General features: G+C 32.2%; 1 protein-coding gene across 1 annotated transcript in view; it reads right to left on the bottom strand.

Annotated features, from left to right (window-relative positions):
• The window catches only part of LRP1B (LDL receptor related protein 1B), a 1,793,989-nt gene that overhangs the window by 974,760 nt on the left and 795,105 nt on the right, over positions 1-24,124 (bottom strand). The window contains exon 4 of the mRNA XM_033112843.1: positions 2,036-2,155. Within this exon, the coding sequence (XP_032968734.1) occupies positions 2,036-2,155 (120 nt within the window). The remainder of the gene's footprint in view (positions 1-2,035; positions 2,156-24,124) is intronic.

Here is a 24,124-nt window from a genome sequence, read left to right as displayed (position 1 = left end):
TGTGTGAATGACAAGTACTATTTTGAAATAAAAATTGTAGGTATGTCCAGAGGTACTATTCACATTTGGCTGACTTTTGTTATTATAAGGAGTCTAGGGTTGCCAGATCCTCTTTTTTTTTTTTTTTTTTTTTTTTTTTTTTTTTTTTTTTTTTTAATGTGATCTTTAGAGCGCAATCTTCTGATTTTTATGTGTTAGCTTAAAACGATGTGAGTTAAATAAATATAACAGCTTGGTCCCCATATAGTCAGATTATTCAGTCTCTGTGTCTGACAGATATTTAATAATAAATATTTCTATAACATTTGTATGATGCAGAAAATAAATGACAAACTAAAAATTCAAGGCCCAAATATTCATTAAAAAGCAAAGAGCTGGCCAACACGGTGGCTCAGGTGGTTGGAGTACCGTGCTCCTAACACCAAGGTCATTGGTTCGATTCCCACATGAACCAGTGAGCCGCACCCTCTACAGCTAAGATTGTGAACAACAACTCTTCCTGGAGCTGGGCTGTCATGAGCAGCCAGAGGTTGGCTTGAGCTGCCTGGGCTGCTGAATGCTGCCGCAGGCTGCTGTGTGCTGCTGTGGGCTACCGTGTGCTGCCATGAGTGGCCAGCAGCCAGTGTGAACAGCCCGGCAGCTGTTGAGAGCTGCTGGGAGCTGCCGACTGGCGACTGACTGCCTTGGGGGAAGCAGGGAAGGCGCAAGGCTCATAATACCAGCATGGGCCAGGGAGCTGTGTCCTACACCACTAGACTGAGAAACAACGGCTTGAACCGGAGTGTGGGGAGCAGAAGAAGGGGGGGGAAAGCAAAAAAAAAAAAAAAAGCAAACATCCTCTTCAGATTAAGAATTAATGGGCTCTGAAGACCTGAGTTCTATTACCAAGAAGGTGTGTGGTCTTAAATAAGTATCAGGGTATTACTTTTCTCACTTTTGTCATTAGGATTTTGAACCATATTCTCTCTGAGGACTCTTCCAAATTTAGGATTCTGTTTTAAGGTAAAAGTGGTGATATTAGAGCAAAGCTTTAAAGTAATCATCAAAGCAACAATTTCTTTGGAAAATATTCCATTTATCAGTGGCTCTGGCAATGAAGGTATTCCTCAATTTTATACATATTAATAGATTTTGTATTTTATGTTTTTATATATAGATTCTAAACACCATATGAAATAAAATAATGTATAGTTTATATTGTGGATATATCTACACACACACATATGTAAATATATAGAGGGTGTCAGAAATATTATCTCTATATAACTGTGCACAATTTAAGAAAGGAAAAAAATACTAAAATTGCAATACTCAATATATGATGATAACAAAAGATGAATACAAGTCTTGTTTGATTTCTGCAATTACAAGAGGTGCTCAAAGTAGTTACCATCAGCGTCCAGACACTTCTGATTATGGCAAACTACTTCTTGAGCAACGTTGACCAAAGTGTCCACTTGTATACTTTTTTTGGTACCCCTGGTGTGTGTGCATGTATACATATGGAGAAGTAACCTAGAATTGTTCAGTATTGCACAGTGAAGTCATTTCAGAAAGTAAATATTTGCTTTAGAGTACTCACAGAAGCAAGGATTAATACATTTCTAAAAAGTGTAAATTTTTTTATGTCCTTTATTACTATTGGTAAAATGCTAATTGTCAGAATTACTGATGTAAAAATTGTAAAGAAAATTATATGATTACATATTTTAAAGGGGCATAGGCACAAGATACTTAGGAAATTAAAATAATTAAATCCAATGTATTAATGATTAATCAAATCATTTCCCATTGTTGACATTTCTCATGTTTGACATTATTACAATATGAATTGAAAATTGATTGGTATAAATGCACATCTGTAACATTTATATTTGTGGTTTGGGAGAGTGGCAACTTTTAAATATCAGAAAAAAAATTAATATAAACACTGTGTGGAACACATGGGAGGTATTCAAAAGATCTTCATTCAATTTCTGCTCACTAAGCCTCTGTAAAAGAAAAAAAATTGAACAGAATTACATGTCACACTTACCTTTACATCTTCTCCCATCTTCTTTTACTTCAAATCCATCCTCACAGTAACATCTTGTACTATTTCTGAACATTGCACATTTATACTGACAATTCAACTGTTGGCAACTGGGTAACAGTTCTGTTGAGAAAAACAAAAATATTATCCCTTTGTAACTGTGCACACATATATGGTGTTTAAATTTAAATATTGTTAATATGCACTCAGTGTCTAAGAGTAATTATATAGTTTTCATTGTTATTCTCCAAAGTTTCTGTGATTGGTCAAACAGTATACATTCCCTTTAAAATATAGTACTTTGCACTTGTTTGAAGTATTGTTAATAAAATTTGTGTCAATCTGTTCGGGCTTTCACTTTTTAGTTTATGATGTATGTTCAAAGTCACAAATCCTTTCAAATTCTGGTAAATTAAATTATTTCCAAAGGAACAATGTCAAGTCAGTGCTTGACTTCACCATTTATGCCTTTCTACCTGACACATCAATTGATTTTTCTCTCTTTTGAAGTCTTGTTTTAATTTACCAATCCCTACGTAACCTTCATAGCAATCAATGTGAATATATTTGATTACAATAATTTATCTTTCATTGGTGGCAAAATATTAGACAAATAGTGGACATAATATATTTCTTTATATTTGAACTCTTTCAGAGCAAATACATCATTCAAGCAAAAGTTAGCAAGCCCTCAGAGCAAATTAGGATTCAGTATGATAAATGCATGAAACAGATATGGAGTGACTGGAGTGTATTCAATGCACAAATAATTTCTAACAGGAACAAGATTTGCTAAATTTGAAAAATGTCTGGATAGAATGCATGACTGACTTTGCTGAAAATAATATTAACGAATTGTTGCAATTCCCCTTCTCCCAAAACACACCCCAGGGAGAAAAATAAGGGTTTTGAAGATTAAAACACAGTGATTTAAAATATGTTAATATTTGCCACAGTTTTGTTGGTGCTTCAGAAAATTATAAATTATAATAAAATTAATGAAAAGTCCAATGGGAAAAGAATAGCTAGAACATTCCAAACTGAAAATTTGGGATTTTACTGAAAAATTAATTATCTGTAATGCTTTCTTAGCCCAATTACTTTTCAACTCTTTCATGTAACTATTTCACACATCTTCTCTTTTTAAAACTCCAAATCTCCATCCTAATGTTCACTCACATATGATAATCTTGCTTCCTACTTTTCTGAGAAAACTGAAGCAATCAAGAGGTTCTATGCTTCATATTTTTTCATCTCTGCATATTCTTGTCCTCCTTGCTTTTCAAACTTGGCTGAACTCATAATCAAAATTACCAACCCCAACTCCTGTGCACACATCCCATCCCCTCTCACATAGTCAAGGATATCACTTCAGCTATTCTCTACTTCCTAAAATCATCATTTCTTTTTTTAAAAAAAAACTTACATTAGAACAAACTAGAGCTCCTGTCTTTTTTTAATCAATTAACTTTTACTGGAACACAGTCATGCCCTTTTGTTTAAATATTACCTATGGCTGCTTTTACGCTATAAAGGCATAGCAGACTAGTTGCCTCAAAAACCTATGGCCCACGAAGCCTAAAATATTTACTATAGCCATTTACAGAAAGTTTTCTGACCCTTTTACTAGCTCATTCTCAGCACCAAACATGCTCTTATTTCCTCCAACTTAAAAACAAAGAACCTTGACCTCACTGACCCTACTAGTCTCCACTGCCCAATTCCTCTTTATAACAAAACACACACACAAAAAGAAACTATCCATACCCACTCTCTCTTCCCCTTTGTTTCTATCTTAAACCCACTTCATCAAGATTTCCCATACATTGCTCCATAGAAATTGCTCATGTAAATATCTCTCAGGACCTTAGTGCTGAAAAGTACAATGGTCTTTTCTCAGTCCTCATCTTAATTATCTATGGTATCAGGAGCAGTAGACAGGTAGACACTTCTTCCAGATACAGATTCATCCCTTTTCTTCCAGAGCTCCATACTCTTGGTTTTCCTCCTATTTCATAGCCTCCTCTCCAGGGTCTCTCCTTTTCTTGTCAGTTTCCTAAGATAGGAGTGCCCTGCGAAGCAACTGTGGTCTTTTTCTTTTCTCTATCAATATGCTACTGGCAAACACATCAAGTATCATGGCTTTGCCTCTACCTAGAACACAACAGCTGTACCATAATATTAAAAGTAGTTGCGTCCTCTTCAACTTTTAATTTTCACTGCTCTGATTACAATCAATGCTTTATAGTACAGTTCATTTTCCTTGAAAAACCTGGAACAATTTGTTTCCTTGATATAAATTCAACCGATATACAAATCAATTATATCTGATTTGGGGCTTTAGATTTTGGGTCAGTGCTAATTATATGCTACTATAAATGTTAATGTTTACATACTGTACAAAGACTAGCAATCTGGTCTGTAATAATACATTATTAATACAAATATGAACTATATGGTTCTTTGGAAATTATGGCATTTCCACTTTGTATTATGATAGTTATTTACATTTTGGTTTCCCCCCACTGATATCTATAGATACAAATTATAAATCTAATACACATCAAGTTCTTCAAATATGCAATATTGTTGAAACTCACAACAGTCAAACAGGTAGAAATTGTAAGTTACATTTTATAGATGAGAAAACTGATGGTTGAATACTAACCCAAGATTACACAGCAAATATATGACAGAGCTAGCATTCAAAACAAGGTCATTCTGACTACAAAGACTATGTTCTAAATAATGCCACTATTTCTCACTGTACAATCTGGTGACAGTTAAAACCATGGTGTATACACTATTTTTTTTTTTTTTTTGGTTTGTCTAGGCCTAGTAATGTGTTATAGAAATGAGAAGTGTTTCATAAATTTTATAGGATGAATGAATCAATAAATCAATAAAATAGCTTAACACTAGGATGAGGATTAACACTCTCAGGTGGCATTTCTACTTCATTAAATTAAACTAGGTCTTAAAGATAGTTCATTTGCATCATCAAGGTGGGTAATTGAGTTGTCAAATCTTGTTTGATTATGGTGGAATCAATCCAAAATTGTCTTGCATATATATGCCACTTTAGTTCAACATTGATTGAACGCCTAGTCAATGCTAAGCACTCTGCTGGGGTTCCATAGATGCAAAATGTCTTTAGACAAATTAAATGATTACAATATGAGTGTGGAAGTGGGTGGGGTAAGTGGAAAGAACAATAATGTTACACAACAGCTATAATTCATTGAATAAAATAACAACATACATGCTAAATAAAATTACAAATGGCCTGAGCTGAAAGGAGGATTCATTCACAGATTAGAAATAGGGGTAAGTATCCAGAAAACAGCTGTGAAAGAAATTTAACTTATGCTAAAATTTAAAAAAATAAAAAGAGTTAAGCAGACAAAATTTATAAGAGGTATCCCAGAAAAAGCAGACAATATAAGAAGATAAATTAAAAATACGTGAAAACATACGAGAAGTACAGACAACGATAAATAAACTTGTGTGGCTAAACCACAGTGTATTATACGGTAGGAAATGGTACTAAAATTATTGTTTCAGACCAGGTCAAAATGAACTAATTCTTAGATTATGTAGAATATTCTGTCCTGATAATAGGAGTCATTGCTAGGTATGGAGGACAGAAATGATGTTCTCTGACTTACATTGTTTGAAGAGAGAAAGATGAGGGAAAAATAATGAGGGAAGAAAAGCCATCACATGGAGAGAAATGGCAAAGGCATAAATTAGGACTATGATTATTTAGATGAACGGATGGCCAAAAACTTGGTAAAAGTATTATTCAATGACATTGAGCTAACTGTACCAACAAAATGAATTAAGAATAACAGGAGGACTGAAACTTTGGGGGCGGAAATAATAAATTTGCCTTTGACTAGCTGAAAATGTTGATGAGATAATAAATAAGAGAAAGTTGAGAGTCATAGTATAGCTAAGAAAAGAAATCTGCACTGGAGATGTAGATTTGAACGTCATAAATGTATCAGGTTGGTGCAAAAGTAATTGCAGTTTTTGCAATTATTTTTAACATTTTAAACCCCAATTACTTTTGCAACAACCTAATAAAATTGGTTATTGCAGCTCAAAGAGGAAAGAATCATCCTTTATAAAGAACAATTATGATAAAACTAAAACCCGGAGAACTTTCATATACGAAGGGAAAGCACAAGAGAGATGTTGACAAAGAAAACTGAGAAATAATCAAATATATAGATGAAAAACCTAGAAAGCCTCACAAAACCTAAGGGAGAAGAACAGTTAATTGAATTAAGCAGAGCCAGAAATGTCAAATTCTTAGAGAAATATACTTGGATGAAGCCCCAACAATACACTGGGTTTCCTAATAGGATCAATTAAGACCAGAGAGGACCAAGATTAATGTAGTAATGGATAGGGACAGAAAGATGAAGCAGGAAAGTTTTCTCATAAAACAGACTGAAATATGTTACAGGATAAAGGGAACGGAGTTAGGGGTATTACCTAATTTATTTAGTCTATACCTTAAGGCATGCATATTAACTCAGTGCTTTAAATGTATTCTTTTTCCCACTTAACCACTTAACCCAACTCTTTTTTCCCCCCTGTATCAATCCAAAGTAAAAAAATCCACGGCCTATTGGTTCCATATTTCTGCCCTCTCCAATCCAATCCATGGTGTGTTGAAAAAAGTTATCAACATGAGGGAAGTTATGAGGAGAACTGAGGAGAAATAAGAGAAAATGGGGAAAAAATGAGTAGGAAAGGCCAGATTTCACACATCGTTTTGGATGTTAGGAATTTATCCTATATGAGAGTTTGTGTATGTGCAGAGAAGTGATAGGAAGACAATTAGACAGTATATGATCCCAGGTGAAATGGTCAACATTGATTCTTTTAATAGATCATGAAGAACTATGAACTAATAACATGAAAAAATAAAATTTGGCTTGACTGTGAAAGCAATACTAATTACTGTAATGTTATCTATTTGAACTGCTTACCGTTTATGCTTAATTATGTGCAACACTATAATGATTATGTATGTAATTAAAAATGCATCAGATTAATTTTGTTGGAAAGCTTATTTGAGTAGAAAAGAAATTTTGTACTTGAATCGCCAGTCTTTACAAAATGCTTTTTATGAAGCACGGTCATTTCTTCATGCCACATTATCATTGGTTTGGATCTTAGACTGAAGTAGGAAGACCACTAGTATTTAAGGAGATGGAATATGCAGATATGTATATACAGATATGTAATACAGATACAGATATGTAAACATAGTATCTAATTTGTATTCCTCAGCATTATCATAAAAGGAAAGTGTCTTTTTAATTAAGAGACAGGAGTTATAATTTCAGGAATTAAATCTAATCCAATTGATGAAGACTCACTCCATTCTGTTATTTTTAAGGAATCTTTGGGTGTCCTTTTCAAAGTTGTACAGGGGAATATTATAAAAATGTGAGTATATCTTTTTTATCAAATGCAAGTTAGCTGTTTACAATTAGTGGGTAGTTTTGAGGCATCTAATTTTCTAAGCCATTCTTTAACTTAGAAATAGATTTAATAAATAGATTCCTCAATTTGTATTACTAATAAATATTAAAAAGAATTTGAGGATAGAAAATTAATTCAGACTAGATGTCATATCTCTTTCACCACTGTTTTTTCTTTTTTCCTGTGTGCTGATAGAGTATTATGGTTAAGGCCTGGGACTCTGAAGCCAGAATACCTAGGCTCTAACCCTAGTTTTACTAATTTCAAGCTATGTGAGTGTGGTAAAGAATAGCTAATGTCCATCAATTCTGTTTCCTCTTCCTGGACACATGAAATTATGCCATTTCCCAGTTGGCTTGCTACTAGGTTGGAGACATATATCTGGGTTCTAGACAATGTAATATAGGCAAAATTAGTGCATACCACTTTTTGAACTGGCCTCTAAAATGTTCTGTCAATCTTCCACTTTTTTCACTTGTCAGCCCTCTGAATGCAGGGAATCTGGTAGAAGACTTACAGGATCTTTGGGTAGAGGCCCCAAATTGAGGGAGCATGGAACAACAAATGGGGATCATCCGCTGGACCTAACTCGACTGCGATGGATGAAAATCTGGATTTTTGTTGCATTAAACCCCTGGGATATAAGGATTGTTTGTGACGTAATACCACGGTGATTGGTAAATGACTTAAGCTCTTTATACCTGTTTTTCCTTATTGCTAAAATGGAGATAATAATAGAAATTACCTCAAAGGGTTGTTACGAGGTTTAAATGAGGTAAGTCACAAATTTCTTAAAGTATTGCCTGCCTTATGGTAACTCTTTTTATCATCCTTATTATTTTTATATCACTGTACCATTTAAGCTCAACCATCCATTCAGCACAACAGAATATATATTGTCAATATTCTTATAATTTTCATACTCTTCAGGCAATTTGGAACTGTTTCTTTTTACAATAGAAAAGCTTTCTCTTTTGCTCCTTTAGTCTTTGGGAGTTATACCACATAGAGTTTTGTCCCCAAATCACTTGTGCAAATTTTTATGTTTTCCAGAGACGATACTTTTTAGGTAAATTCTCATGAAACAGTTTACTTAATTGCAAAGTCCCCACCACATATGGAAACAGAAATCATAGGAAATAAAGATTTTTCTATTCCGGCTAACTTGTTTCTGTAAAATATAAATATTATACTCTGAAGCAATAATTTGCTGCATAAACATGGACTAATTAACAATTCAGGTAAGCAAATTTCACAAATACTTACAGTAGCATGCACAGTCTTTAGGGATTGTTATGCTTTTTAACAGCATTGGGTTTAGAATACCTTTCCATAAATGTATGCAGGTTTATGATCTAGGAAATGGATACAAATAAATTTTGCTAAAAAAACAGGACAGTAGAGAGTGGTGATCAGAAGTCAATAACCTGATTCCAATGACAAGATTCCAACAATGACAGTAAGCACACGTTTTGACTGGTAGGAGGTTTCTTCCCTCATCAATTATTTTTATGTAAATATCTCTAAGCCACAGGGACACTGTTTGCAATCTTGCATGTGTAGCCATCAGTTTATCCATAGTGTAGTGAACAGCAATATGCTGGCAGCCTTTATGACCTATAATCAAACCATTCACATTGTGTATTGGACTTAGCAAGATAGTGAGAACACAGATACACTATTTTATTCATGTGCTTCTAGGTTATACGTTTCTCCCTGAGAGGAAATTAGAACTTGTTTAAACTCTTTGGAAATACAAAGAGATATAGGTACCTTTCCGAATACATAAGTTACCTGAGACATTATTTTACAAAATGGGATGATGTTTCATTCTCAATTTTAGTGATCAAATTACTCCTTGAATTTGGCTTCTATGAAAGTGCTTTTTAACCATGAACTATCATCTTAGTAATGAGGAAAAACATATTTTTACTGAGATAACACATTGGAAAGATAAGTATTTCACTCACTTTTTGTTCTTGGATTGAAAATCTGATGCAGCTACTTACCATGCCAGACAGTCCCTTTTGTCAGCAGGACATATGCTCGACATATTTAGAATGGTGATAATTTGTGTCACATCATTCATCCTCTCACCCCTGTTTCCTTGGCCTAGTAAAATGCAATCGTGAGCTGCCTTGCAGAGACTAGGATGCTGCTTCTGACCTCTAACATGCATTTCTTCGGAATTATTTGCTTAGTGCTAAACTACAACCCTGGCCTCAAAGTTTCAGTGTGTTCTCATGTAGAAAGATATAACATTAAGGGAATGCTTTTCTAATGATTTTTTTTTTTGGTCCCAGTTTTGTTATTATGGTATAATTTACGTGTAGTAAAATTCATTCTTTTTAGTGTATAGTTCAATGAGTTTAGATAAATGCATATAGTTGTGTAACCAATACCATCATCAAGGTATAGAACAGGACAATTATCCCAAAATACTTTCCTGTGTCCTTCTGCGGTCAACTCCTTTCCCTACTGTCAGTTTTTGGTAATCACTGATCTGTTTTCTGTCTCAGTAGCTTTGCCATTCCCAGCATGGATAAATGGAATCATCCAGATGACAGTGTCTTTTCTTAGCATAACGTTTTTGAGATTCATCCATGCTATTTTATCATTAGTTCCCTCCCTCATTTGATGAATAGTATTCCATTGTAGGAGTGTACTTCGGTTTGTTTATTCATTTCACAACTGATGGGTATTTGAGTTATTTCTAGTTTGGCTTTATTGTGAATAAAGTTGCTATATACATTTACATAAAAGTTTTGTGCAAATACAGGCTACCATTTCATTTGGGTAAATATTGGAAGGCGTGCTTATATGGCAAAAGGATATTTTATTTTGTATGAAACTCTCAAACTTTTTCCCAAAGTGTCTATACCACTTTGTATTCCCACTATTGATACATAAATCTTTCAGCTACTTGGCCTTCTGCTCACCACTAGTTATTATCAGCTTTTTATTTTATTTTAATTTTTAAGCCATTTTAATCAGTATGTAATGTTACCTGATTGTACTTTTAATTTGTATTTCCCAATGACTAATGGTATTCAATATTTTTTCATGTGCTCATTTGCCAGTCATATGACACCTATGGTGAACTGACTGTCCAATTTTTTTGCCCACTTTTTATTAGTTTTCTTTAATTAAGTTTTGAGAGGGAATATTATCTATCTATCTATCTATCTATCTATCTATCTATCTATCTATCTATCTACCTACCTATAATATAAGGTGCAATAAAAAATACGATGAATGTTTAAATTAAAAAAAAGACATTACAGTAAAAGACACATTGCCATTAATCCCCCTCAAAATACTCACCCTCACTTGGAACAAACTTATCCCATCATTCTTGCCACTTTCTAAAGCAGTTCTGGAAGTCGTCTTTCATGAATGTTTTTACTTGTGTTGTCGTGGCTACAAGTTTCTGGATACAAGTTTATTATGAGATATTTGATTTGTAAATATTTTATCCCATGCTGTACCTTCTCTTTTCACTTTTCATTAGTGCTTTTCAAATACTAGAATTACAAAGAAAAATATTTCCTAATTTTGATAAAATCCAATTTCTCAATATTTTCTTTTTTGTTTGAATCATGCTTTGGTGTTAAAGCTAAGCAATTCTTACATAAGCCAATGTCTCCTATGTTTCCATCTAAAAGGTTTATAGTTTTACATTTTTGGTCTAGTTTGAGTTAGTTTTCATATATACTGTAAGATATGAATTAAAGTTTATTTTTTTCTTTATGCATTAAATGTTGAAATTTTCCAAAACCATTTATTGAGCAAGACTAACACTTCTCCATTGAATTAATTACCTTTGTATCTTGTTAAAAATCAATTATGGGTGCCTCTCTGTAGTCCAATGTTTCATTAATCTACATGTTTATCCTTTCTCCAATAGCATACTGTTTTGATATAATACATTTTGAAATCTGATAGCATGAATTTTTATGCTAAGTTCTTGTTTTTTCAAGATTGTTTTACATTTTTGTTTTATTTCCATAAACATTTTAGAAACAGATTGTCAGTTTCTATGAGATCTGGCTAGGATTTTAATTGGAATTATGTTAAATCTATAGATTTGGGAAGACTGTCATCTTAACACTATTAAGTCTCCAAATCTACAAATATAGTGTATATGGGATGATTTTTTTTTTGGGGGGGGGGCTTTTTTTCACTAGTTTCCAGCACACTCTGCACATACCTGCTCACTTTATATCTAAGTTTTCATAGTCTGGGTGTTTTTATATGCGCTATTGTTTATTTCAATTTCCTGTTGTACAATGCTAGCATTTATAAATACAATTGATTCTTACATATTAACCTTGTATTCTATGACCTTGGTAAACTCACAAAAAGACACAAATTGTAAATATCAGCAAGGAAAGAGAGGTTGTTACTACAGAACTTACAGCTTTAAAACAATAAGAAAAAACTATGAACAACTCTTAAGTTTGACAACATAGATAAAAGAGAAAAGTTTCTTGAAAGATACAAACTGCCAAAGACCACTCAAGAAGAAACAGGTAATGTGAATATCCCTATTTTATTAAAAAAATGAATTTATAATTAAAAATATGTTCATAAAGAAAATGCTAGGTCCAGATGGCTTCACTAGAGATTTTACCAAACATTTGGAGAAAAAGTAACACCAATTCTACACAAACATTTCTAGAAAAGAGAAGGAAAGGAAATATTTACTAACTCATTTTATGAGGCCAGGATCACCCTAACACCAAACTTGTACAAATATATTCAAGAAAAAAAAACAAAAAAAAAAAAACTGTAGACAAGCATTCCCTTTGTATATAGAGGCAAAATTCCTAACAAACCAAATCTAGCAACATCAAAAAGAATGATATATTATGACTATGTGAGGTTTATTATTAATACAAGGCTGGTTTTAGCATTTGAAAATCAATTAATACAGATCATCATATCAGTAGAGTAAAAGAAAAGAAAACTTACGATCATTTCAATAGATACCCAAAAGGCATTTAACAGAAAGCAACACTCATTCACAATAAAAACAAAAATAAAAATTGCTTAGCAATATAGTAATAGAGGGTATTTTGTAAACCTGATTGAATTATTTTTCCACAGAATGACGAACAAGTCATAACAGGAGCAGGATAACTGCTCCTACCACTCATATTCAATAAGGAATTGGAGGTCATAGCTAGGTCCTTAAGGTGATAAAGATGTTTTAAGGTATACAAATTAGAAAGAATGAAATAAATAAAACAATTTATTTTCAAAGAACACAATTGCCTACATAGAAAAACAAAAAAAATACCCTACCAAAAAGCCTGCAGAAATAATAAGCAATTTTTAAAAATTTCTATTTAATAAATGCACACGAATAAGCTGTCACCTGATAGTTTTTATTTTGCATATTAATATCCCTTATGGGTTTAACATGCTTTCAAAAGAAAAAGCACAGTTCTGTGTAATTTAGATATGCTATTATGAGGTTGAAGTTGTAGACTAATCATGTAGTTTAAGAAAATATTCTGTGGACTGAGTTTAAAGTTTATAAAACATAATGTACTTTTTCAAAAAAATGTGTGTGTGTGTGTATGTGTGTGCGTGTTTGTATACTCAACACATACATCTTCCCATTATTTTTAATAGTTGTATATTATACTTTATTAATGATTAGTAATTTAATAAATCAATTACCTGCTGACACATATAGAAATACAACTATCTGTTCAAAAATAGTTTTACTTTTTATTTTATACTGAAGAGGTGTTTCTAAGAAGTGCTACTCAGCTAGAGACTCTCGGTCCTGCCTTTCCTTACAACAGCTTAGGGCCTCATAACTAGTTCTCACTAATCAAAGGTATGTGGAAATTATATGCATCTCTTCTGCATCAGGAAGTTTAAGAGTGTAGATGTCTTCTCCACTCCCATATTCTTTTATTCTCCTATTTACAGTCTGGAAAAATCAAATTACGGCCACGCTTTCATGCTGTTTTCTCATATATTTCTCTGTATATACCAGGAATACAACTCTGAGGCATGCTACCATGTATACTTTGAAATGCATGCATTAAGTAGAAGCAAAACCAAAGCACAAAAACAAAACCTTGCGAGTGTACCATGCCAATGCTAAGAGATTTTTCTCATTTTATGTTATAATTGCAAGTTGAGGGTTTACTGAGAGAAAGAATTCAAACCGTCCCAACTCACTGGCTAACCATGGATGGCAACTGCTAATTTTTGTTCTCCAAATAAAATAAATTCTAGTAATATACCAACTTTAGATTTTTTTTTATTTTAATAGCATTCAAAGTTCTTAAATTTACATATGCATATTTTGAAAGAGATTTTATTACATAGAAAATTTAAATCTATTTACCAAAGCAGAATCAAAGAAAAAGAGACTAATTTTTTTATTGTATGAAAAGACAGATTTGGCTTCAATATCCACTGACAAAATTTGCTAAATAAGAAACCCGCAAACTGCAAGTATAAGTTATTAGTGGAGATATTGTTCAAGAAAAGTGTTTACTTCCGTTTTATCTGTAAGAGGGCATGAGAAGATAAAATAAAGCAACACATGCTTGTGTGGAGTTCTCAGAACAAATTACATAAGAATAATGATATTACTGACACTTCATAGGGATAGTGTGAGGTTTTAACACAATAATTCAATAGAAGCATTTAGCTTAGTGTCTGACACATTTTAAATACCCATTGTACTTAATGGGCAGAGTACTATCATTATAATCATCAACAATATCTCCACCAAAGGGATCCAGAAATTTTCACTTCTATTGTTTGTTTATATAGAACAACAGACTAGGAACACGTGATAACTTGAAATGTGCTTTAGTCCTTAAAGTAGAAGACAGATTTATTTGTAATATCTTTTACCAGATATTTAACTCTAGACTAGTTTTTTAATCTTTCCGAAACTTAGGTTTCAACTGAGCACATGTTTTGGTAAAATTTATGACTATTAAAAGGCATAATGAGAGCAAATATGCTCTATAATTTGTCAAGTATCATATAACTGCTGAGATAAGAACTGGTATTGGGATAGATAAGGAAAAGAAAGCTGAGAATGTTAGGTGTATTATGCTGATAAAGCCACAGTATTTTGCAGTATTATACATCGTGTTTAGTATTTTGCATTTGATTTTGCAGTAAGGATTATATGCTAGATTAATTAATAAGATAACCATTGTCAGGTCTTTGCTGGTTCAATATATTTAGTTGTGAATACAGAGAAACTATGCTTAAGTAAAAAAACAAACAAAAAAATAAAACAACTATATTTAACACAAGGGCCTGAGAAAAATACAATTACCTAGTAAAATTGTATACATCTAGTAAAATAATTTTTCACGCCTAGAGGTAGAGGTTAAGAAAATGAACACATGTTTGAAGGATTATATATATAAATTATATAAGCATATTACATAGTTTATGTGAGATAAACATAATGGAATGGAGGTTGTAGTAACAACTAAGTTAGAGGAAGTGAAGAAACATGAATAAAGAACTCTCCTTTGCAAAGGGAGTTCACAACTTATGACAATTTCTGTATGTGAAGAAGCTTAGAGGTATTTGTGACTAAATCTATTTGTAAAGTGAAGATAAAAGTGGTCCCCCCCTTCAAAGGACCAACATCCTTCTCTTAAACCCTCATACTAGTCCCAGTCCATAGGAGGCAGTGATGACCTTTGGAAGGTGTCTGTTAAGCTCAATACAATGAGAATGAACACAGGCAAATGCACCACAGTTCCTGGCATACATTAGGCTGAGACGTGCTCACTAACTATGTGAAGCATAACAATCATACATACCTCTTCACTTCTGCACTTAGTCAAATCTTCAATAAATGATAAGAAAGGCATAAACCCATAAGAATAAAGAAACTAAGAAAGGAGACTAGAAAGACAAAAAATATGTTTATATTTATATATTTATATATATAATATATTTATAATATATATATATATTAATTATATAAATCTATAAATAAATATTTATATATAAAAAATTATAAATATATAATATATATTTATAAATATATATAAATAAATAATATTAAAATAAAACATTAAATTTATAAATATAATATATATATTTATAAATATATATAAAATATTTATATATTTATATAATTTATATATAAATATATATATTTATAATTTATAATACATATTTATATATTGTATATTTATATATTATATAAAATATATATATGTTTGTGATATATATGTTTGTATATATATGCATATATATATATATATATATATATATATATATCAACAAAAATGTAGAAGGAAACAGGCAATAAATGAGTGCTGATTGATCTGAGTCCTTTAGAGTACTCAGTAAGTAAAATCTAAGCCAAGCGTTGAAGGAGATGAAAGCGATGATTATCAGGGCTGTTGTACTCCAAACACCCGGACTATACACTGTACAACTTCTGGGGGCATTATTAAAATTCGGTATGAATGGATTTCAAGTTGTACAGCATGGAAGCCCTTGGAGCCAAGAAGCAAGTGTATACAATATCAAAATTCTGGAATGGCTTAGAAATGGAAGGCACTTAATAGCCCTGAAAGGAGTAGGAGAAGGGAGTAAAGTAGATTGGGGATGTAAACAGGAGAATTGATTGGAAGGAAAAGTTAGACCTATATCTCTTCTTCTAAGCCTTGCAGAACACTGAAGATTTATTCTCTGAAGAGACTGAACTAGAGTAATTCTTACCTGGAGAATAGAAGGCAGAGAAAAAGGCAAAACTATCACATTAAAAATAGGAGGGATATACCCACAGGGTGGGAGCTCTTTCCCAGAAACTGAACAAGAATACTGGGCTTCAACTGCTCTCATCACTCATATGGCAGAGTTTCCACACCAAGAGAGACCAAAAGCAACCACACCCACCTGGAATGCCAATAGTTAATCAGAAGTGTCACTCTGAGAAAAATGGGACACTGTACCCATCTCCAGCTCCAGAGGAGTGATGTAGAGATTCTGCCTGGGGGTAAGCAAGCTTGAAGAACATGGAGCTAGGTCATTTTCCCCGTGGGAACTGACTTTATTTGAAACAGAGTATGGGGGAAGATCAAGCCTAAAAGCACTGCCAAAAGCAATGGAGTTGTTGGTGGTAGTTAATTCAGACAAGGATGGTAGCTCCATGGGAGCAACAAACTAAAACATAGGTCAGCTAGAATAAGGGGAAAAGATGGATAAGAAGAAGAATCCTACTAGAGTTAAAAAAAAAAAAAAAAAAAAAAAAGTTCAAAGTCTGCTTCAGAAAAGTAGCCAAAATTTTATTGAATAAGACTGTAGAGGAATTTATGCCTAAGTACATTCTTTTCTTTTCAAACAGCAGAGAAATCAGATGATAATTAGGGCATGGAATGGGAGAAAAGAAATATATAAATATATTTTAAAATTATATATCCAATAAGGAATTATGATTCATAATTATAAAAACTCCTACAACTCAACAAAACAATAAAAACAAAACAATTTTAAAATGGGCAAGAAAACTTAGATATTTCTCCAAAAGAATATATATATATATATATATATATATATATATATATAATCAATACGCACATGACAAAATGTTCATCAACATGATTAATCATTAGGGAAATGAAAATCAAACCCACAATGAGATACCATTTCACACTCATTAAGATGGCCATGATGAAAAAAAGAAAATTAAATAAATAAAGGGAAAATAGCAAGTGTAGCCAAGGATATGAAGAAGCTGCAACCCTGTGCATTTCTGGTAATAATGTAAAATGGTGCAGTAAGTATGGAAAATGGTATTTTTGATCCTTAAAAAAAGTTAAATATATAATTACCGTGTTATCCAGCAATCCTATTTCTGGGCCTGTAACCAAAATAATTGAATGAAGGGATTTGAACATGTATTTATACACCCTTATTCACAGTAATATTGTTCAAAATAACTGAATGGTTGAAGCCAACTAAATGGTAAATAAACAAAAGGAAATAAACAAAGTGTGATGCATACATACAATGGAATATTGCGCCACAGCATGGAATATTGTGTCCCATCATGTGCCCCAGCATAAATAAACCTTAAATATGTAATGCAAAGTGAAATAAGCCAGTCACAAAAAGATGAATATTGTACGACTCCACTTATGTGCACCTAGAATGGTCAAATTCATAGAGATAAAATACAATAATGGTTGCCAGAGTTGGGGTAGGGGATGGAGATTTACGGTTTAGTTTGTGTGGAGTTGCAGTTTGGTAAGCTGAAAAATTCTGTACTTAATATACTTAATGCCACAGAGCTAGACACTTGAAAATGGTTAAAATGCTAAGTTTGATGATATGCTTATGGTACCATAATAAACAAAAGTCAAAAACAGAAATAAATGGAGCTCTGAAAATGCCTAATCAAAAAGAGCAAACGAGTTCATATAAACAGAATGGTAATTTACCAAAATGAATCAAATGGAAATTCTTGATTTAAAAAGAACAATATCCAAAATGGGAGGAAAAATCTAGAAAGGTACCATACTAAATTTGAACTAACTGAAGAACTGACAAACATGACCATAAATTATGCAATCAGAAGATTGAAGGAAAAAAAGACTATAGAAAAATAAAAACATTTTCAGATAATGTGGGACATCATTAACATATCAACATACAAATAATGAGAATAGCAAAAAGAGAGGAGAGATATAAAAGGACAGAACAAATTTTAAAAAATAATAACTGAAAACGTCCTAAGTTTGATGACAAATATTAACACATCCAAAAAGCTCATAAAACTCCAGGTATATTAAATACAAAGTCATTTACATTCACACTGAGACACATCATAGCTAAAATTTAAAGAAAAAGACAAAAAAATCTTAAAAGCAACTAAAGGAAAAACTATATATCACTTTCAATGAAGCTCCAATATGTAGAACAGCTGATTTCTCATACGAAACAATGGAGATTCGAAGAGAATGGAATGACATATTCAGAGTGTTGAAACAAACGAAAATGCCAACTAAGAATCTTACATCCAGTAAAGCTATCTTTCAAAAATAACGGCAAAATACAGACAGTTCAGATAAACTGAGAGAATTTATTGCTAGCAAAGACAACTTATAAGAAACACTAAAGGCAATTCTTCAAGTTGAAAGCAGGTGACTCTGGGTAGTAAATAAAATTTATATGAGAAAAGAAAGAACACCAGTAATGATATTTATGTAGGTAAGTAAAAAATAAATAACTGCATAATTCTCCTTTTTCTCTTAGCTAATTTATAAAGATATTGTGAAAAACAATATGTATATTAATGTATCGTTGGGCTTGTAACACAAGAATGTAATATGTATAACAATACTGTGTTTCCCCAAAAATAAGACTTAGCTAGAAAATCAACTCTAATATGTCCTTTGGAGCAAAAATCAATATAAGACCTGGTATTATATTATATTATATTATATTATATTATATTATATTATATTATATTATATTATATAAGACCAGGTCTTATATTATATTAAAATAAGACTGGCTCTTATATTAATTTTTGCTCCAAAAGACACATTAGCACTGATTGTCGGGCTCGGTCTTATTTTCAGGGAAACACGGTAATAACACGAAAACAGGAAGAAGAAATAGAGTTACATAGGAATAATTTGTTTCTATATTGAAAGAGAATATAAATCTGAGTAGATTCTGATAAGTTGAGACATATATTTTGAACCCTAGAGCAACCATTAAGAAAATAACTCAAACATAATGAAATAAACTATTAAAGGAATTAAAGCATTACACTAGAAAACATTCACTTAAAACAAGGGCAAACAATAAGGAGGAATAGCAGAACAAAAGAGACATGAAATGTAGAGTAAACAAAAAATAAAATGGCAAACATAAATCAGACTGTATCAATAATGATATTAATGTTAATGGATTGAACGTCCAATAAAAAGTCAGAGAGAATACAAGGCTGGATAAAAAGTTACGATACAACTATATATGCCATGAACAAGAGACACACTTTAGACTGAAAATACAAATAGATTGAACGTAAAAGTTTGGGTAAAAATATATGCAAAGAGCAAACATAAAAAAATTTGAAATGGCTATAGTAGCATCAGACAAAATTGACTTTAAAACAAAAACATATTACATTAGAGATGAAGAAGAATGTTTTATAATAATAAAAGGATTTATTAATCAGGAAGATATAGTAATTATAAACATATGCACACCTAAAAACAGATTATATGAATTAAAAACTGCACAACTGCAGGAAAAAGTAGATAATTCATCAATAATATTTGAGGACGTCAATGTCCTACTTTCAATAATGGATAGAATGACTAGAGAGTAGATCAACAGTTAATAGAAGACTTTAACACATAAACAACTAGACCTAGCAGACATCTGTTATACTGTACTCAACAACAGCAAAATACACTTTCTCTCAAGCACACATGGAACTTTCTTCAGGTAGACTATTTTCTAGGCCGGAAATCAAGATTCTACAAAGTTAAATTGAAATCATACAAAGTATGATCTCAAAACATAGGAAATAAAATTAAAAATCAATAACAGAAACAAATGTGTGGAATTAATAAGAATGTGAACACAGAAGAATACACTCCTAAATAACCAATCAAAAAGGAAATCACAAAGGAAATTACAAAATACTTTTAGATGAATGAAAATGAAAAGCATACTACACCAAAATTTATAGAATGTAAATGAAGAACTACGTAGACATAAATGTATAGCTATAAATGCCTATATTTAAAAAAAAATGTTAAAGACAAATTTCAAATAAATAACCTAGTCTTTTCAACAAGACAATGAAAAAATAAATCCCTACAGAGAAATACCAAGCCCTAGATAGCTACATTGGTGAATTCTGCTAAACATTTAAAGGAGAATTAATATCAATTCTTTACCAACTTGTGAAAAAAATAGAATAGGAAGAAATACATTCCAACTCAGCCATTATTATGCTGATATCAAGGCCAGAACAAAACATAAGAATATAAAACTATAGACATTATCACTGTAAAACAAACTTCAAAATGAAAAATCAATTACTATAAACACAAAAATTTACAACTAAATATTAGCAAACCAAATCCAGCAACATAATAAGGATGAAACTCCATAACCAAGTGGGACTCTATACAAGAAAGGCTGGTTGGTTTATTAATGACAAATCAATTAGTGTAATACGTATCAGTAGAAGAAAAAATACATGATCACCTCAATAGAAACAGAAAAGGTATCTGAAAAAAATTGAGAGCCCTTAAAGTACTCAACATGAATTACTTTTATATCAAAATTATTAATTGGAAAAAATAGGAACCAGATAGCGACTCTAAAGGGTCTTAATATATAATCAATGCAAGCATTTTTACTCTTTGCGGTGTTTTCTGAGGGATTTCATAAAACAAAAGTATTATTTTTAATGGATCTTATATTTTTAGTGAAGATCATCTTAGTTAGACAATTTTACTCAGTGTCTTCTACAGGTATTTTAATTGCTTTATCATTTTCTTGCTTCAGTGTAATTATGAGACACAGTTGAGATGACACTAAGTAATATATCTCCAAGCTGTAATTACCTGGACCACAATATTACAATTAAAACTTTAGCTTTTGTGGACTATACAATGAGGAAATAGAAAGACAACTAAGGAAAATATTAATATATTAACCACAAGTATTATTCACAGGAAGAGATTATATATGTTTGCAAACTGGAAGATAAACTAAAATCCCCAAATAAGAAACTGTTATTTTAAATAACTATAAGAACTCAATCTTACCCTTTCAATGAAAGTCCATAAGTAAGAAAATTTATTTTGAATCCTGAGCATAAGTCACACTTCATAAAAATCCTAGTTGTGACCAATTTCCATTTATTAGTTTCATTAAATGCATTCTACAAGGGTAGAGGAACAAACATAATGTAAATGTAATGAAGTCTTTTGAAGGAAAGGTGTTCCACCTCCAGGAAAAATTGCTAGGGCTCAAATCTCTATCTGAGAAGAGGCAAGAGGAACCTCTGGTAATGAAAGGAAGAGGTCTGCTGAATCCCAAGGAGAGTCAGCTTAAAATTCCAAAGCTCCTGTTAACAAACATTCTAGGTAATCCTCAATGCTACTCTGGCTTCCTTGCTTCAGGATTTGCAAAGAAAGGCATCTTGGTATAAATAGCTCAGTTACAGAAGAAGTGTTTGGATTGCATTTGGATTGTGTTACTTCAGAGGCATGGGCACTTTGGCTTGTTTTAAAAAATTAATTAATCAATCTATTAATTAACTACAGTATATCTATTCTGGCATGTAGCTCAAAACAGTTTTAGCTACCTGAGGCTACAATCCTACTCCCAGGAAGAAAGATTAGTGTAACAATATGCCTAAAATAGTGAGGGGTTGTTCTCCATCACGTTATTTTTTTTCTTATCCAGGGAATAATTTACATAGAAGGAGGACCAACTGAAACCCATGCCTACTTTTTTAGATGGGAGTTGATAATATCTGAAGCCTAGGAAAAATTAGGCCTCATATCTCCATATATTCAAGTCTAAGAGACCAACAGGCCTGGACTTCTATTCATCGTCCTTATGGCAAAATATCCAGGGGAGGCTGAGTTGATATCCTCTCCAGACACTTCATTTTCTGCCATTTACTATTGGTCTCCATCTAGTACTTAGACCTGTACTGAGTTCCATTAATGACTCAATTTTGCAGTCACACGCATAACTCTCAGAACCTAAAAGTGAGGCTGGAAGAAATATCTGGTTCACTTTTCTTGGAGGAGAGGGGCACATCTAGTTATCCGTGCAATAATTTTTTAAGTAAGTTCACAGATGAATGACTTAGAGTCTGGCTTAATTTATATTGGGAATAATTCTTTTATAATACTTCATAAAATCTCTTATTTGATAAACAGAGCAGGTATTTAAAATTAATAGGTTTTGATACACAGGACTCTTGTACAAAACTTGTTTACAGCAATCATGCAAAAAAAAAAGATAAAATGAATAAATTTATAATAAACATAACTTTTTAATGTTTTGCATATTTGAGTATTTGGGGAATCAAGGCATAGTCAGGGGAATGCATATTAAACATCTATAATGCAGGGCACAAAAATACTCTAATGCTGTCTCAAGGTATATCCGCTTTATCTAAGCCACTTTGGGGAAGTGCCAAAATATAGGTATTCTGAAAGCAACTATGAAAAGAATCAATATAAGCATAACTTCTAGGATAATTCACCTTTGTCTTTTGTATAATAAAATGTAGTTTATTAGGCATATTACAAATTAGAAAACAATTGTGTGAAAGCATTGCCAGGACAGGTATTAGTTTTGTCTGATACCCTCAAATGTCTTAGCAGAATGTTTGACACATGGAAGATGTTAGTAAGTATTTGCTGAATGAAAAGTGCATTTATAAAATATTTCATTTCTTATTTTGGAGACTGGAAAACATCATTCACCTCAGTGGAGCTGAGGTTCCCTCCTTTGCCTCTTTACATATGCATTTGTCTTTTCATGTGATCATCCTGACATCTCTACCAGATTGTAATTTCCTGAATCATAAAGACATTAGTTTATTATATTTATGTGTATCTTCAACTTCCAGCACAATGTTTTCTAACATTAGTAACTCAATAAATGGTTGGTGTTTATAATAATAACAATGATGATAATATCGTTTAAAGTCCCAGGAATAAAAATATTAGAAATAACCCATTCTGATAATAACCATTATAATATTAACAACAGTAATGAGAGGCTTAATTAATTAATTCATTCACTACTTATTAATTATATATGATATATAACACACTGTGTCAGTTATACCAGGACGACCAAAAGCAAAATTCATCCTCGGCTGACAGTTACTGGAGAGACAATCAAATGATAGACTGATAAACATAAAATTGTAGTATAAGAAACATGAATGAAAGAAACTTTGTGCTATGAGAAAATTAATGAGGCCACTGGACCCAATCAGGAATGTCACTAAAGATTTCCTCAAGGAGGCAATACAAGTTGCGATCTGATTCATTAGGGCTTAACTTGATATAGAGCAAATTAGCTAAGGAACTTGTTAAAATGTAGGTTATGATTCATAAAGTCTGAGGTGGGCCTGAGAGTGCATTTCTACCAAGCTCCAAGGTGAGACACATGCTGATTATTCAAGTACAGCACTTTGAATAGCAGGGATTTTTGGAGGGAAGGGATAATAGAATAGAATAGTTTTAAGAAATTTTGTTGAAGATAACATTTACTGTCTCAAGGCAAACCAGACTCACTAAACCAAATGAAAACTATAGTTTCCATTAGCAATTCATATTCCCTCTGTGGGTGTAAGCTTAGAGACCTTGCCTACTTGGGTTCCTCATCTCTTCCATTACAAGCAGACATGTGCTCCTACAGAGTTCAGCAGGAAAACCCCAAGTATGCACATGCAAATCTTTTTTTCTAAGAAGGAAAACCATGACTGTGGTTCATTTTAGAATTTAAAAAGAGAGAGAGCCTGGGAAACTATGTCACCTTTTAACACCTCATGTCACTTTTCCAAACTGT

Source organism: Rhinolophus ferrumequinum, chromosome 8 (assembly GCF_004115265.2).
Source record: "Rhinolophus ferrumequinum isolate MPI-CBG mRhiFer1 chromosome 8, mRhiFer1_v1.p, whole genome shotgun sequence".
NCBI classification, from domain to species: Eukaryota; Metazoa; Chordata; class Mammalia; order Chiroptera; family Rhinolophidae; genus Rhinolophus; species Rhinolophus ferrumequinum.
Note: the sequence above shows the minus strand (reverse complement) of the source record. Positions and strands in the feature narration are given on the sequence as shown.